The sequence below is a fragment of the Pungitius pungitius genome, chromosome 20 (genome assembly GCF_949316345.1).
Source record: "Pungitius pungitius chromosome 20, fPunPun2.1, whole genome shotgun sequence".
NCBI classification, from domain to species: Eukaryota; Metazoa; Chordata; class Actinopteri; order Perciformes; family Gasterosteidae; genus Pungitius; species Pungitius pungitius.
The window spans coordinates 3,695,711-3,709,508 of NC_084919.1; the positions used below are offsets into that span (position 1 = coordinate 3,695,711).

The window sequence follows — 13,798 nt, forward strand, 5'->3', positions numbered from 1 at the left end:
TGCATCGTAGATGTTTTTCCACAGTTACTTAAATTCCTCGGTGATCCTGTTTGAACTATTCCCTCACCAGTGAACGAAGCCCCGGGGGGTCAAAGTTCAACTTCCTGTCTTCTCTGAAAACCAATTAACCTGCTCCCTGCACCTGAAAAACCTCAGCAATTAGAACAAGGCCTCGTATGTGCCAATTCATCAGTATATTGTTTTACACGGAGGGGAATTATCTATACACCGGCGGAACGTCGACCTTGATGCGTAAAGCGCTGACAGGGTCTTGACAAAACACCGAGATGTACTCCAACACTCTAGAATTTAGCTTTTTCTCGCCCTCTTTTGCCCTGTGACGCTCCTTGTCCCAGCGATCCTTCTCGCCGTTCATCTGGGAGAACAGGTTGACCTGGATGGTGCGCAGCGTGGCCGCCAGCACGTAGAAGCCGCCCTGCAGCATGTGGCAGAAGGCGGCGCCCAGGCTGAGCGCGGCGCCCATCAGGTTCGGCACCGCCTCGCACACCACGCACACGCCCTCCAGGAAGTGCAGCGTGCCTTTCTTGGCCATCGGCTGCGCTTGGTGCGCGGAGCCGCCGTGCGCCGCGGGGCTCTGCTGCGCGTGACTGAGCAGGTGCCGCGCGCAGTCGGCGAAGTGGGCGACGGCGCGGCGCAGCGGCAGCAGGGCCAGGTACAGGTGGCATGCCGCTTTGGTCAGGGCGTGGAAGAGCAGCCGCAGCTCAAGCACGGCGTTTCCTGGGGGATTGCAGGGCAACGGGATCAGCTCTAATTTAACACCCGGGGCTAATGTCAGCAACCATTACAAGCAGCGTCTGCCACTGGATTAGAAGCCAGCGCCGGCTGTGCGGGTGCGAAATGTCACTGAGCAGTCCGCAGCAGATCCTTACATCGACATTCACAGTTGTGTTTATAAAATGCCAAAGGAGGAAAATTATTATGAGTCTTGAAATGTCTCATCTAAACTTTAATCGAGACTTTCCTGCTGACGGATCAGTACTAAATTGGAGTGGACAGCGGCACTTCTGAAGTTGTCCAAGTGCCATCTAGTCATAGATTTATCGACAATCAATGTTCAATTGTCAGTACAACTGTTAAACTGTTTTACCACGCAAAATTCAAACTCTGTAACCTGCTGATATACAATTCGAGAGATAAATAAAAGGTCTAATACGGTTCTAGATCGCTCGGAGAGATTTCCTGGAACACTTCCAAATCTCCTTTTTTTTTTTTTACAAAAGCTTCTCTTACCGTCTATAAAGCAGAAAATCCAGAGCAGGGCAATAATCGCTGCCAAGTAAGTGAACCAATCCATGTGGTCTCCCCCCTGTCCTGGACACGGTTACGAAAATAAGAAAAGCGGTGAGCTGCCCAAGTTATGATCTGGCCAAGCCCTGCCCTGCCTCCACGCGGCTAATACCCGCACAGTAAGTAGGCCTAGTCTCCATCCAGCAGATGTCGGCAACGCCAAAGGTTCACCCGATGGCATTACGACCATCAGACAGCAATATGGGCTGAATATGCTGCACCTCGTTGTGTCGAACCGACATCCGCACGCCTGTGCTTCAGTAAAGTGCCAAATAGTTGCCATCAGTGATTTATTGATTTATTTAAAATAGCATTTCTTTGGAACGTGCACAATGCCTTCTCTGCTCTGCTGCTTTTTGCAATTTTGACGGAATCATTTTCCATGTTCTCTTTGATTGGAAACCAGAGCAGAGATGAATCTTACATAACCTGCTTTTTACAGGACGCTGATTCCTTCTCGTGCTGTAAGACCCTGCCTTGATTCTCAGTCCGTACAAATATAGCATCATGGGGTTTACTACCGAGGCTGGATCAACTCCAACTTAGTCTAGACACATGAGAGTGTCACCCAAGGTGGGAGCTGTCACCTTGTCTAAAAAAAGATATATATCTTTTGTGATTTAAAGGAAGAACAAATCATTTCCAGAAACCATACTTTTTATTAAGCACATTATAAGCACATTAAAGAACATTTTGAAGATTTTTTTTTTTTTTAAGAAACCAAGGTATAATTTTCAGGTGTATTACAGCGTAACGAAATGTGTGAAATATGAATGAGATGAATACATACTTTAATGATCCAGAGCCTGCTTTTGCCACATTAGACACACACAATAGAGAGGTATAAGACATGCCCATGCACCAGGGCCGGGTCTAGGCAGGGGCAAGAGGGGGCCTGGCCCCCTCAAATAAATGTTGTGCCCCCTCAAACTAAATCAATCTATTAGACATGGTAAAAGGTGCTGGAGCACAATGCCCCCTCAAGATTTGTGGCTGCCCCGTCATACATGCCTGTCTAGACCCAGCCCTGCCATGCACACATCTAAACAAACTGTATACAAAAAACACACAAGTATATATAAAAAGTCGATTTTATATTGACTAATTTTGGTCCTGCAACGTGAGCCGACGTGCGTCTTTGCGCGCGGGGGTTAGGGTTGGCAACAGAAAAGCTTCGGACCACAGGACACCTGGAGGAGGCCTCTCCCTCCCCCCGCCCCCCCTCCAACCTCCCTCCCTCTCTCTAAGTCACCGCCTCGGTTGAAGCTACAGCCCCGAGGGGGGGGAACCAGAGGTTCGCAGTCGTCCGGCGCTCAATCACGTGACAACGTGGGTTCTATGTGACGTTGTGCTTAAAAACGGGACTGGGTGTTTTTTGGGACGTTTTTTTCCCCACCAACTTCGGAACCCAAACGTCCCCAAGTCGACACAGGTAAGCCACCACAGCATTACTATGACGACAAGGGCTGGAAATGACAAGACACAATGTCCTTTACTGCCTGAGCGATACGATGCTTACCGTTTTATTCCTTCATGATTTATAGGGATGAGCCGAATGAACAACAACACAGCCCGGGGTGTGATCACCTTCCACACACCTTTTCCTGTCAGCATGTTGAAATCAGAGGTAACATTTAAAAAAAAAAAAATCCCCACTCGTCGAGGCTGCCTTGATACGTTTTTTTTTTTGCTCCTCTTTATCCTCTGACAGTGCGTCTGAATTTATAATGCTGGAATCTCAGTGGCTTTGGAAGGACGAATGGAAAGGTTTCAGGTTATTGACAGAAAGACACGTTATCCTCTCTTAACCCCGGACAATGGGAGGGGTCAGGTGACTTGCAGGTGAGCGAACCAGCCGAGCATCCAGAATGAAGTCACACTAGAATCATTTCAGAAAAAGGGCAACAAAACGCACCGCAGGGGAAGCTGCCGCATTTGTACCGGCGTGTTAAATCACCAGCAGCCGCCCAAAGTGCACGAACCTCCGCGTCCCGTGTGTTTGTGTAACGGTGAGATGCAGCTCAGGTTTCTCAGGTTGTGCTGGCTCCTGTTCTGTTCAGTGTGTCTGGTCTTTCTGTGACCTCCAGCTGGGATTGCTGGTTTACTGTCCACAAGGAGCTCTGTGTGGTTTGTTTCTTCTTGCTTGCTTTTACATGTCAATCCTGCACCACAGCATTTCCAATGGGATTTATATGTAAATTACACATTTACGGAAGATGGTGGCGACTCTTTCAGGAGCGTGGGGCAGATGTCAAGGAGGCCACGGGCCGCAGGGGGAGCCCGTCTCCTCCAGGGAGCAAGAGGAGCCCTAGAGGGAGGGAAAGGGGTGAGGCCCCGTCCTGTGGACCACAGCCGGGGGCCAAGCAAGAGCGGCTCAACCACGCCTCCCTCAGACGACTGAAGGTATCGCCCTCAACCAAACTCCTGCCGCGCTAATAAGAAGACGCCTGGGTGATCTCGCTACATGTGCTACAATTTAGGCCAAGATGGAGGCTGAAAGTCAAAAGGCGAAAGAAATGACCCAACCGCTACTGGACACAGAAAAGGGTCTAGTGAAGGTAAGACACTCAACTCTCAGCATGAAGGTTTGATGTTTTCTGTGTCTTTAACTGTCAAAATCTCCCCCCCGCAACGTTTGAAATGGGCCTCCTTTGAGGACTTGGAGAGGTTTCTGAGCCATCGCCACGTGACGGAGCTGAGGAGGAGGGAGCTGCTGCACAAGCGCTGGACCGAGCGCGTGTGGCATCCCCTCCAGAGGAGAGTGGAGGAGCGTGCGTCGGGCCGCGGGCCCCCGGCGACCGGGGGGCGCCAGAGCTCATACAGTCACTACCTCCATGACTGCAACGCCAAGGTGACGCCGGCCCCCACCACCCGGGACAACGCTTGATGAGGGATAATTTTCCCTCATCTAAGCACAACGTGTTCCTGCCTAAAAGGCAGAGGGCTGTGGTCACAGCTTCCTTTTGATGTGACCAATGGTTACTCAAATAAATTGTGGCAACAAAGTGACAAATAATATACTTGAGTAGAATTCAGTTGCTAAAGCCTTAAGTAAAATGAATTTAGAAAATAAATAAATCTGCATGAGATATTTAGTGAATCTAAATCAAAAGTAATTCATAATGACTGGATATTTGGGTGAAATTGACTTATATTTACTCAATATTTGAGAGAAATTAATTTACATTTTGTCACGGTTTGGGTTCTCTTCCTGTTTTATTTTGTAGTCTCATGTCCCTTGTGTCCCTGGGGTAGCTTCACTTCCTGCCTTGTCCTGTCTTCCCCGGTGATTGTCTGCAGTGTCCATAATTGTTTCCACCTGTGTCCAATCACCTGCACCTCCCTTGTATATTTAAGCCCTGTGTGTCTTGTGTCCCTTGTCGTGTCATTGTTTGCATGTTGTGGGTGTGTGTCCCTGGTCCCTGTGGCCGTTTTTGTCAACTTTTGGAATTATTAAAGAATGCCTTGTTTTTGGAACTCTGCGTCGGAGTCCTGCCTCTACCTGCACCAGCCCTGAGACTGGAAATTTACTAAATATTTCAGTGAAATTGAGTGTTATATACTATTATTCTCGGTTAAATTGATTTTGATTCATTATTAATAAGTTATTATTAATACGTTATATCAACTCACAATCTAGCACATTGTTAATTAAATCAACACATTGCTATTACCCTTCTGGACTTGTTGTTTAAATCTATTCAATAACATTACGTGTCACTTTTTTTGCCACATTATTTCTATATCTAATTCACTCCATACACTTGTCTAACAGTTAAACAGATTATCATGCATAAGTACAGCAGGTGAACATTTATTTGTGCAAATTTCTATAAATACGTACAGGAAAAGACGCATTAAATTAGCATTCCCTGGATGTGCATCCCACAAATCTCCATCAACTGCGGGATCTGTCCTATCAATATGGGCCATCATTTCTAAAGAATGATTTCAGCACCTTGATGAATCAATGCCACGTAGAAATAAGGCAGTTCTGAAGGTGAAAGTGGGTCAAACACAGTATTAGTATGGTGTTCCTAATAATCCTTTAGGTAAGTGTATTTTTTAGGTGCAACATATTTTAATGCAGGAGTTTTAGTCGTGGTACTGATACATTTACAAAAATATCTAAATTGTTCCTTGTCACTGTGCAACACCGTGTAAAAATTGGTGCAATACGGCTAATAACACATTTCTAATGTTATAGCTTCTCTTGGAAAACTGTTGCCACATGGCAATGACAATGAAACATACCTTCTCTCTTGTGTCATCATATCAATGCAACAACGGCATGGTGAGACTAAAATACACCATGGGGCATCAATGGACAACTGTGTTACGCATGTACAAAAATAAATGTCACGCTATGACAATTATGAACAGTAAGTCATTTGAAGTCATCATGATTAGAATTGAAATGATTCATCCAGTATGTTTGGACTCACCATGTTATAATCAGACCATTTGAATCGACAAACTAATAAATAAAAGCTTTAATTTAACCTGTGCTGTCAGTGGCGAACGTGGAATACGTGATGTCACATGACATGTCAACATTACGTATTCTCAGCGCAGCATTTCATTGGCCGACCCTTGGCAACCGAAGAGAGTCAATAGCAACGGACCCGGATACTAACATTCACTACTAAGTTTAGCTGGTCAAACTATTTAATAAGAGCTTTGACCCACGTTTGAGTAACAACGTGAATCATTACTACACAACGCATTAACGCGTATCTAACCACAAACCGCATTTTTAAAATGCGGGATAAAAAGCAACACACTCGCCCCAGACGTATTTTTATCAACGACGTCGACAGATATTCCTCCATGCACATCGCTAAGGTAACGCTGGTGAAGCTAACGTTAGCTCACGTTAATCAACAAGCTGCCCGCTTGTCATCCACTTGTGTTGTTACCGCGTATGTTGTGACCGTGTCAACAGTTTTTATCCACTTCGGGCGTGGCGGAGGAGGACTCTGAAGAGGATGAAGCCCACGCAGTGGAAAGTTCTAGTCGAGGTGAAGCTGCTTTTGAAATAGTAGGAACGGTGTCTCCTTCCAGCAAAGAAGGTGATGGCGACTTTCTGCTTGAAAAGTACACGGTGAGTGATGACTAAGCTGTTAAATGAGGAAGGAATGTTGACAATATTCACTTTGTCTCCAGCATTATACTAACATTACATGTAAAGTATATGGGATTCTGTTATAATCGTTTGCCACAACAAAAGCACATGTTGTAGGCCACTTTTTAGCATTAACTTTGAATCTAGTCTAACGATGTCTTTATTGCAAAACATATCATTTTGTAGGCTGTCATGTGTTTAATTGCCACGTAGTTAAAACTGGCTCCTTAAATACTCCAATGAAATTATCCTTTAACAATGCATTGATAATAATGATCTAATATCATAAGATTCTGTTATGGAGTCCTATCATAACTACATGTTCTATTTGTAAGCAATGACAGACTATTTATAATTGGATATCTAATCTTTTTTGGTAGTCATCAACTCGAGAGGAGCTTCTGGAGCGCCTGCTGGAGTGTGACGTGGTGGTGTACAACATCTCAGAGAGTGCAACACAACAACAGATTGAAGAAGCGACATGGGCAGTCACAGGTAATGGAGGAATTACAATGGACCGGCTTTGCTGTTTCCTTTTTCGTTCTTGTACTCTTTTCTGCGTTTAACCACAGCCCTTAGTGCCAAAATGGAGAACTTCAAGACTCGAAAAATGTTCATCTTGGTCTCAAGTGTGATGACCTGGGCCATGAGCAAGCCACAGAGTCCGGTGAGCCTGTAGGAAGACCTTTGCAAACTTGTCCTATGAATAAATCACAAACGTTTAAACTAGTATGTTTCTCTTCAGGACCAATCAGATGTTCTGCTGACAGAGGAACAGTTCAGAAGAAGGAGGCCACATCCCAATTTTAGAAAACACAATAATGTGGAGAAAGTTGTGCTGGAACTAGTTAGAGGTGTATGTACTCTTTACAGATATAAGTTTCTACATACTTTGCAAATATCCCAACAGCATTGTAGAATTTAACTTTTTGAACCAGGAAATGTGTTTAACAAATGAAAAAGAAAAACAGAAAAATAAGGGGTCTGTGTGGTATTTATATTTCAGAAAAAGTCCAAGTTGTTTGGATATGTTGTAGCTAGTGGACTTCAGTACGGAAAGGGAGAGAACCTCTTTAACTACTTTTTCAAGGTAGATATGAATGTGAAATGTAATAACTCAGTATATTGCATATCTTTGAATTCACTAATATCCAAATTTACAATATGATCTGTAATGCAAAAATCTTTTTGTGTTTTCACAGGAGTCCTGGTTGATGCAGCTTCCAAAAGTTCCTCTCTTTGGAAAGGGCACAAATCATATCCCCACGATTCACGTAAATGATCTTGCAGGGTGATTTTATTTTCTTTACATCTGCATATATACTGTGGCTATTTTATTATAGGAAAAACAAAAGGCTGAATTATGTTTCTTTTTCAGAGTGATCCGAAACATCGTTGAACTCAAGCCAAAGTCCAGGTACATCCTTGCTGTTGATGACTCCAAGAACACTTTAGAGGATATTGTAAAGGTAACCTTAATGATGACCCTGAATGCAGCAATACACCTAATATTCTTCAAATATCATGTAATCTAGTATAAGCTTTGTCAACTGTTAAGGGGAAAATGGCAATGAATCTTATTCCCTGACTTTCAACCCATCAGGTCATAAGCGATACACTTGGGGCTGGAAAAATTAACAAATTACCTCAGCAGGATGCCATTGCCATGAAGGCTTTTCAGGTAAAGTGTGAAATGTTTATTGTAATTTCAAAATAATTAGAATGTAGTCTGGATTATCTCCTAATGTTGAAATCCCTTTTCAGCCAGGAGAATTGGAATACCTTAGCATCAACCTCCGCCTGGATGCTTTCATTATCAAAGACTCCTTCCGTCTCCACTGGACATCTGAAGCTGGCATGGTTGAAAACATGGCGAGCATCGTTGAGGAGTACAAAAACACCAGGCGGCTTCATGTGAGACAGATAGCAGAAAATATTTAAATACATTTCAATTTATTCCTGTTACTTTGATCCAACAGTGTGGCCAGATTCAATGGGTCAGAACACTAATCCAAAACCTTTCAAGCACCTTGATGGGGTATTTGGGGTGCAAAAGCTATTTTGATCCCAGATAACAGCTGCAAAAATTTCCTTTTTCCCTTTCATTGTCACAGCCAATCAGAATATGCCTGGTTGGACCTCCAGCAGTGGGTAAAACGACTATTGCCGAGAAGCTGTGCAGTCATTACAAAATACACCACATCAAGATCAAAGAGGTCATTGAGGAAAATATCACACAGCTGGTCAGTGGCGTAAAGGGATCGCTTTTGTCTACCACACCGATTACATGTCTATCTCATTACTTTGAGCTCTCCGAGACTCACTACAAATGTAGAGTATTTGTCCATTTTTTTCATTTTTCTTGGTCTATCCTGCAGAAGGAGATAGTGAGTAGATGTGACCCGGAGATGTTCAGCGAAGAGGAAGTCACTGCTGCACAAAAACAACTGGAGCAAATTAACAAAAGCATGGAAATGGATGAAGGTTAGTTGACGAACCCCATCTCAAAATATGAGCGACATGGTTTGGTTTATTGATGTTAAAAGTTGTTGTCTGGATGTCTGACATCTGCAGCTTTTGGTTTAATTCAAACTTGCATGCTAAAACTGACGCAGAGGGTTGTGCTCATTTTGCTGAGACCTTTGCATTTGGGTTGTTGTCGCATAGAGTCTTTTAGTTGATCACAAACAATTGTTTTGGTCCATTAGGTCGACTGTCTGACCATCTAGTTTTTGACATTTTGAAAGAAAAGCTGAACTCCAAGCCATGCAGGAACCAAGGATTTGTTCTTGATGGCTTTCCCAAGTCTTATGAGCAGGCAAGGCTGATTTTCTCTGGTATGTTTGATTCATTCACTCACTTAATTACAATAGTCATGTTTATAAATATTGATACCACTAATATTAATGCAGTGTTTCTATTATTTATTATGCAGATGAGGACACAGAGAACCAGGGTTTGAGGCCCAAAAAACCTGTGTACAACAAGATGATTACTCCAGGTTGTTGATGTACACAACCAAACCCCAAACTATATCCACTAATATTACAAAGCGTTCTTATTCTTATAAGTGTTTCATGTTTTGCAGAGCATGTTTTTGTCCTCAACGCAACGGATGATTACCTGACAAAGAGAGCTCAGGAACTTCCACAGAGTGTTGCAGAGAAAATGCGTTACACCCAAGAGGAATTTGTCCCTCGCTTGATGAGATACAGGCAACTCAGTGCAGCGAAGGAAACCATGTTGGACTACTTTGATGAGCTGGAGATTCACCCAGAACATATTGGTACTCTCCTCAAAAGACATGTAGTTCTTATTATTCCATTGGGGGAGTATTGACCTTAAACGTGAACAAAAAAACATGTTTTTTTCTTTAAGCTGCAACTGAAAGGGAACTTTTGTGTCTTTCAGAATTTCTTGAAATCTAATTTTTGTTTTGTTGTTGGTTCCAGTTTTTTCCCCTACCAGCCAGCGAGACATATCGTAAAAAGAACTGTAATAATCTATTCCCCCATTCCATCATCTGACATATTAAGAAATGTTGTGCCATGAAACAATCTTCATCGTGTAACCTTGATGCTCGTAGGTTGCCAACTTACTTCCTTCTTTTTCCCTCCCCAGAGGTCCCTACAGATAACCCTGAACACACAGGTGTAACGCAGAAGATCATTAAGATCGTGGGGATTCCCAAAAACTATGGCCCGAGTCCGGAGGAGCTGGAGGAGGAGGAGAGAAAGCGAGACGAGGAGAGGAAGCAGAAAGTGACGGAAGAGGCTGCCGACAGGAAACGGAGAAATGAAGCCGCACTGGCCGAGATGGCGGCTCAGTATGAGGAGTGGGTAAGTGTTCATAGATGGTAGGGATGGGTTTACCATGCCACAGTGGGCTTGCGCAGCGTACCTGCAGTGACAGTGTGTCGTCACCCATCGTCATCAGGAGAGGAATTCGTCCGAGGTGCAGCGCCAGGAGCACGAGCTGCTGGAGGCTCACTCTCTTCCTCTGAGGAACTATCTGATGAAGTACGTGATGCCCGCGCTCTCTGAAGCCATGTTAGACTGCTCCAAGATCAAGCCAGAGGAACCTGTTGCGTTTCTGGTATTTACAGAGCAGAGGTTCTCCTAACGAGCAGCTTTTTCTTCTGTTAATTACTGTTACTGACAGTCGTTTTGTTTTTGCAGGCTGAACATCTACTGAGAAACAACAATGATTCATAAGCTGGTAATAACAGCAGCTGTTGGGTTGTGTTTTCTTTCATTTTAAAACAAATGCTTGTGAGTTTCTAACCTATCTATTCAATATCAATTCTGCGGTTTCAAGTGAATTATTTATTAAGATTAAGATTACAGTAAGCAGAAATTGCCATTTTAAATCGAATTGAAATGTTGAGGGATGCTATTGGATATAATTGTTTTGTGTAAAAGGGTCTACACCTTTATAGACATACTGATTGTTTGGAAATCAGATATATGTCAGGAAGGAAAATAAAGTATTGGGTCCTTTTGGGAATATGAAAACTAAACTTAAATGACTTGACTATGAAATATGTGTCACTAATGCAACAAAATACATTGTAATCATCAAATAATACAAACTTGATTTAACTCTTACTGGAAGAAGCATACTGACTGGTTGTAATCCAGCAGACAAAGTTTAAACATTTTAAACTCATTCATTAAAAATGCATTAGATAAAAAGCATTGTCACTCTTATAGTTATTTCGAATTTACATGACATTGTATTTCTTGTATGTTGTGTAAATTGTTCAACTTTCGTTTTCATTTAGGCTAAAGTCTGCTTTTTCAACACAAGGTGGTGCAGGAATTCCATCACCGGGGAGGTCATGAGGTATTTGGGGGTGTGCAACTGAGTTTGGAGGTCATGTGACAGTAAAAGGTGGTTGCACCAGAGACTCCTGGAAAGAAAATAACAAAGATGCAAAAACCTCCAGCATTGTCACTGACATTTAATTCCCTATTTATAGGGAGAAATGACGACATCTTCTGCCAAACATACACACTTCCCATAATTCATGTCTTTAACGTGTGTGTGTGTGTGTGTGTCATTCAGTTTACACAGAGTCAGCCAGCCCTTTCCTTGTTTCAGTAGCGCTTTAAAAAGAGGATATCATTGTCCCTAATTACTGTCATTTTTTATACACTCGAGAAAAAAAAAGATCCTTTGAAGCTTCATCCTCAAGCTGTAAAGAAGTTTGGAAGAAAATAAGAGAATTCAATGTAAATAGCCGAAGCTGTGTTTGCTCTCAGGTCCTTTTAGGAAAACATGAGTCATCATCCCAGATGGTCCAGCTGCCTCCAGTTGTAGTGAGACTTCTCGCAGGCTGCAAAGCATGCTGGGAAAAGACACTTCAACAGGCCAAAAACAGTGTCCTACTCCTCGTGTACCTGTTTCCTTATTATTGCATTTACTAATAGGAGAGTTAATAAAAAACATTCAACGTTCAGAAGCCCTCAGTGGTCACAGCCAGAGGTCCCGGTCCAATGGAAAACCTGCCATTTAGGAAGCCAGAAATAGTGTATTAGTGAGAAATCTCACCTGAACAAGCGAAGATGAAAAGGGCGTCGGCTCAAGCGGAGTCCTCCGGGGAGACTTTCACCAACATCACACACACTTCTCTAACTTTTGCACCTCACGTCTTGTTTTCCTCCACTTCCTTCTTCCGCCCACCCACGAACCCACTTCCCATGAGCCCCTGTTTTCTACGTCACAAAACTACCCCCCCCCCCTCTTATTCTAGTAACACTGTGTATACCTCATCCTCCACCTACAACAAAGACACAGACGGTTTAGGTAAAAGAAAAGGGGTTGTTTGAGTATATTTCTATAATAGCCCATGGTGCCGAATGGTCTGTGTCTGTGTGTTTGTGTGAGATCATTACAAGAGTGGTAGAGGTTATTGTGACCTAAACCCTAAAACAACATGGCTTCCTGAGACCACCTCAGACCTCACTCTGACACACACACACACACACACACACACACACACACACACACACAGCAAAAATGGAAATAGCACCTACCACCACCGTGGTGGTCAACCTAACATCTGCTAGTGCTTGAAAAGACTAGAAGAAGACCACACATACACCTACGCACACAATATGCCACGGATGTATGTGGAAAGGGAAGTGGGTGAACCATCTCAATGTTTCTATTGACGCACACACACACACACACACACACGGGAGGTTCTGCATCTATTGTCATATATTAATTCATTCAGAACCCATGTGTTGACCATATTAACCTGCTGTAATGTACCTCAAACCAGAGCACACAGTCACATGCACACACACACTTTTTTACGTTTAACAGCAGTGTTTGCTTTTGCTGGTTAATAAAGCGGCCTGAAGAAAGTCAGAGTGTGTGTGTGTGTGTGTGTGCGTGTGTGTGTATATTTTGTATGCAGACGTGTTCCACCATGCATGCAAACCAGTCCCCCACATGCGTCCATACGGCCTGTCCTGTTTCAAAGGTCAGCATGTCCGAGTGGAAAGCTGGCTGTGTGGAGTTAGGAAGAGGTGACCTTAGGTGACCTCCAGCTGTTGCTCCTCCCTGCTGCAAGCTACGCTCATGATACACTAATCTCTGAACGGTAGGCATAGTAAACAGTATAATAAACACCAAAATTGGTGGAATTGTATTAAAAACATATTCAAACAATCAAATAAATATGTAGACTTAAATATACTGTTTTTTATTTCATTCTCACAGCCAGAAAAGGACACACAAACAACGTGGAATATGTTTTTGCCCAAAGCAGAAAACTAAAGCAGTAATGTGTGAGTTGTGGCTCTGAACTAAAACCTGATGAACTGGATTAAAAGATCTGAAAACTTTCTCTTTATCCTTCTGCCGCATCATGAGTGCAATCAAAATTTTTAAAACATTTAGTTCAAATAATTATTTCTCTCAAGGTTATATTTAGAATTATTTAGGACACGCAACTAACACAACTAACACATACTAGGCAATTTTCCGCAATGAAGTATTTTTCTATTTGGCATGTGTGCTCCAGCTGTTCAATCTGGCTGCCACTTTTGGGTCTGCGTGTGTCAGTTTTGTTGCAACATGCTTATGATTTTAACGTTATTTACAGAAAAAGTACCAGGGATCAAAGAGCTCTGACACCTTTTTACTTTTACATCAATGCGAGTATCATAAATGAACACCATGGGGAAGGTTTTGATATAAAAACATGAATTTGATTGAATAGAAAACATAAAAATGTAATTCAGATTTTTCAGAAAACTGGATTTTAATAAATATTTTGTAAACAAAGCTGCACAAAACAACTGCATGCCCGTGCATATACATGATACTTTTTGTGTATTAGCCAGTTAGAAA

General features: G+C 42.9%; 1 protein-coding gene across 4 annotated transcripts; it reads left to right on the forward strand.

Moving 5' to 3' along the window:
- The first annotated feature begins 5,904 nt into the window (after positions 1-5,904).
- On the forward strand, positions 5,905-12,422 carry LOC119195408 (adenylate kinase 7). Of its 4 annotated transcripts, none has more exons than XM_037450326.2 (19): positions 5,905-6,153; positions 6,254-6,412; positions 6,814-6,928; positions 7,006-7,100; positions 7,179-7,289; positions 7,440-7,523; positions 7,636-7,724; positions 7,812-7,902; positions 8,037-8,114; positions 8,198-8,347; positions 8,548-8,676; positions 8,812-8,917; positions 9,142-9,270; positions 9,369-9,434; positions 9,522-9,719; positions 10,055-10,272; positions 10,370-10,528; positions 10,612-10,651; positions 11,217-12,422. In XM_037450326.2, exons 1-18 carry the CDS (start codon positions 6,070-6,072, stop codon positions 10,645-10,647), a joined length of 2,097 nt encoding a protein of 698 aa, XP_037306223.2. In that variant the 5' UTR covers positions 5,905-6,069; the 3' UTR covers positions 10,648-10,651; positions 11,217-12,422. The 4 variants fall into 4 exon arrangements, with proteins under 4 accessions (XP_037306223.2, XP_037306225.2, XP_037306222.2 ...); XM_037450328.2 differs by having other exon boundaries at positions 10,370-10,452; XM_037450325.2 differs by having other exon boundaries at positions 10,612-12,422.
- The last annotated feature ends 1,376 nt before the right edge of the window (positions 12,423-13,798 follow it).

What these genes read in the sequence shown, in the direction of transcription:
- LOC119195408 (XM_037450325.2), top strand. Translation starts at nt 6,070, where the DNA reads ATGCGGGATAAAAAGCAACACACTCGCCCCAGACGTATTTTTATCAAC. An exon ending in AAAACACCAGGCGGCTTCAT is followed by an intron (nt 8,348 to 8,547) that starts GTGAGACAGATA and finishes TCATTGTCACAG; the next exon opens with CCAATCAGAATATGCCTGGT. An exon ending in GGCAAGGCTGATTTTCTCTG is followed by an intron (nt 9,271 to 9,368) that starts GTATGTTTGATT and finishes TTTATTATGCAG; the next exon opens with ATGAGGACACAGAGAACCAG.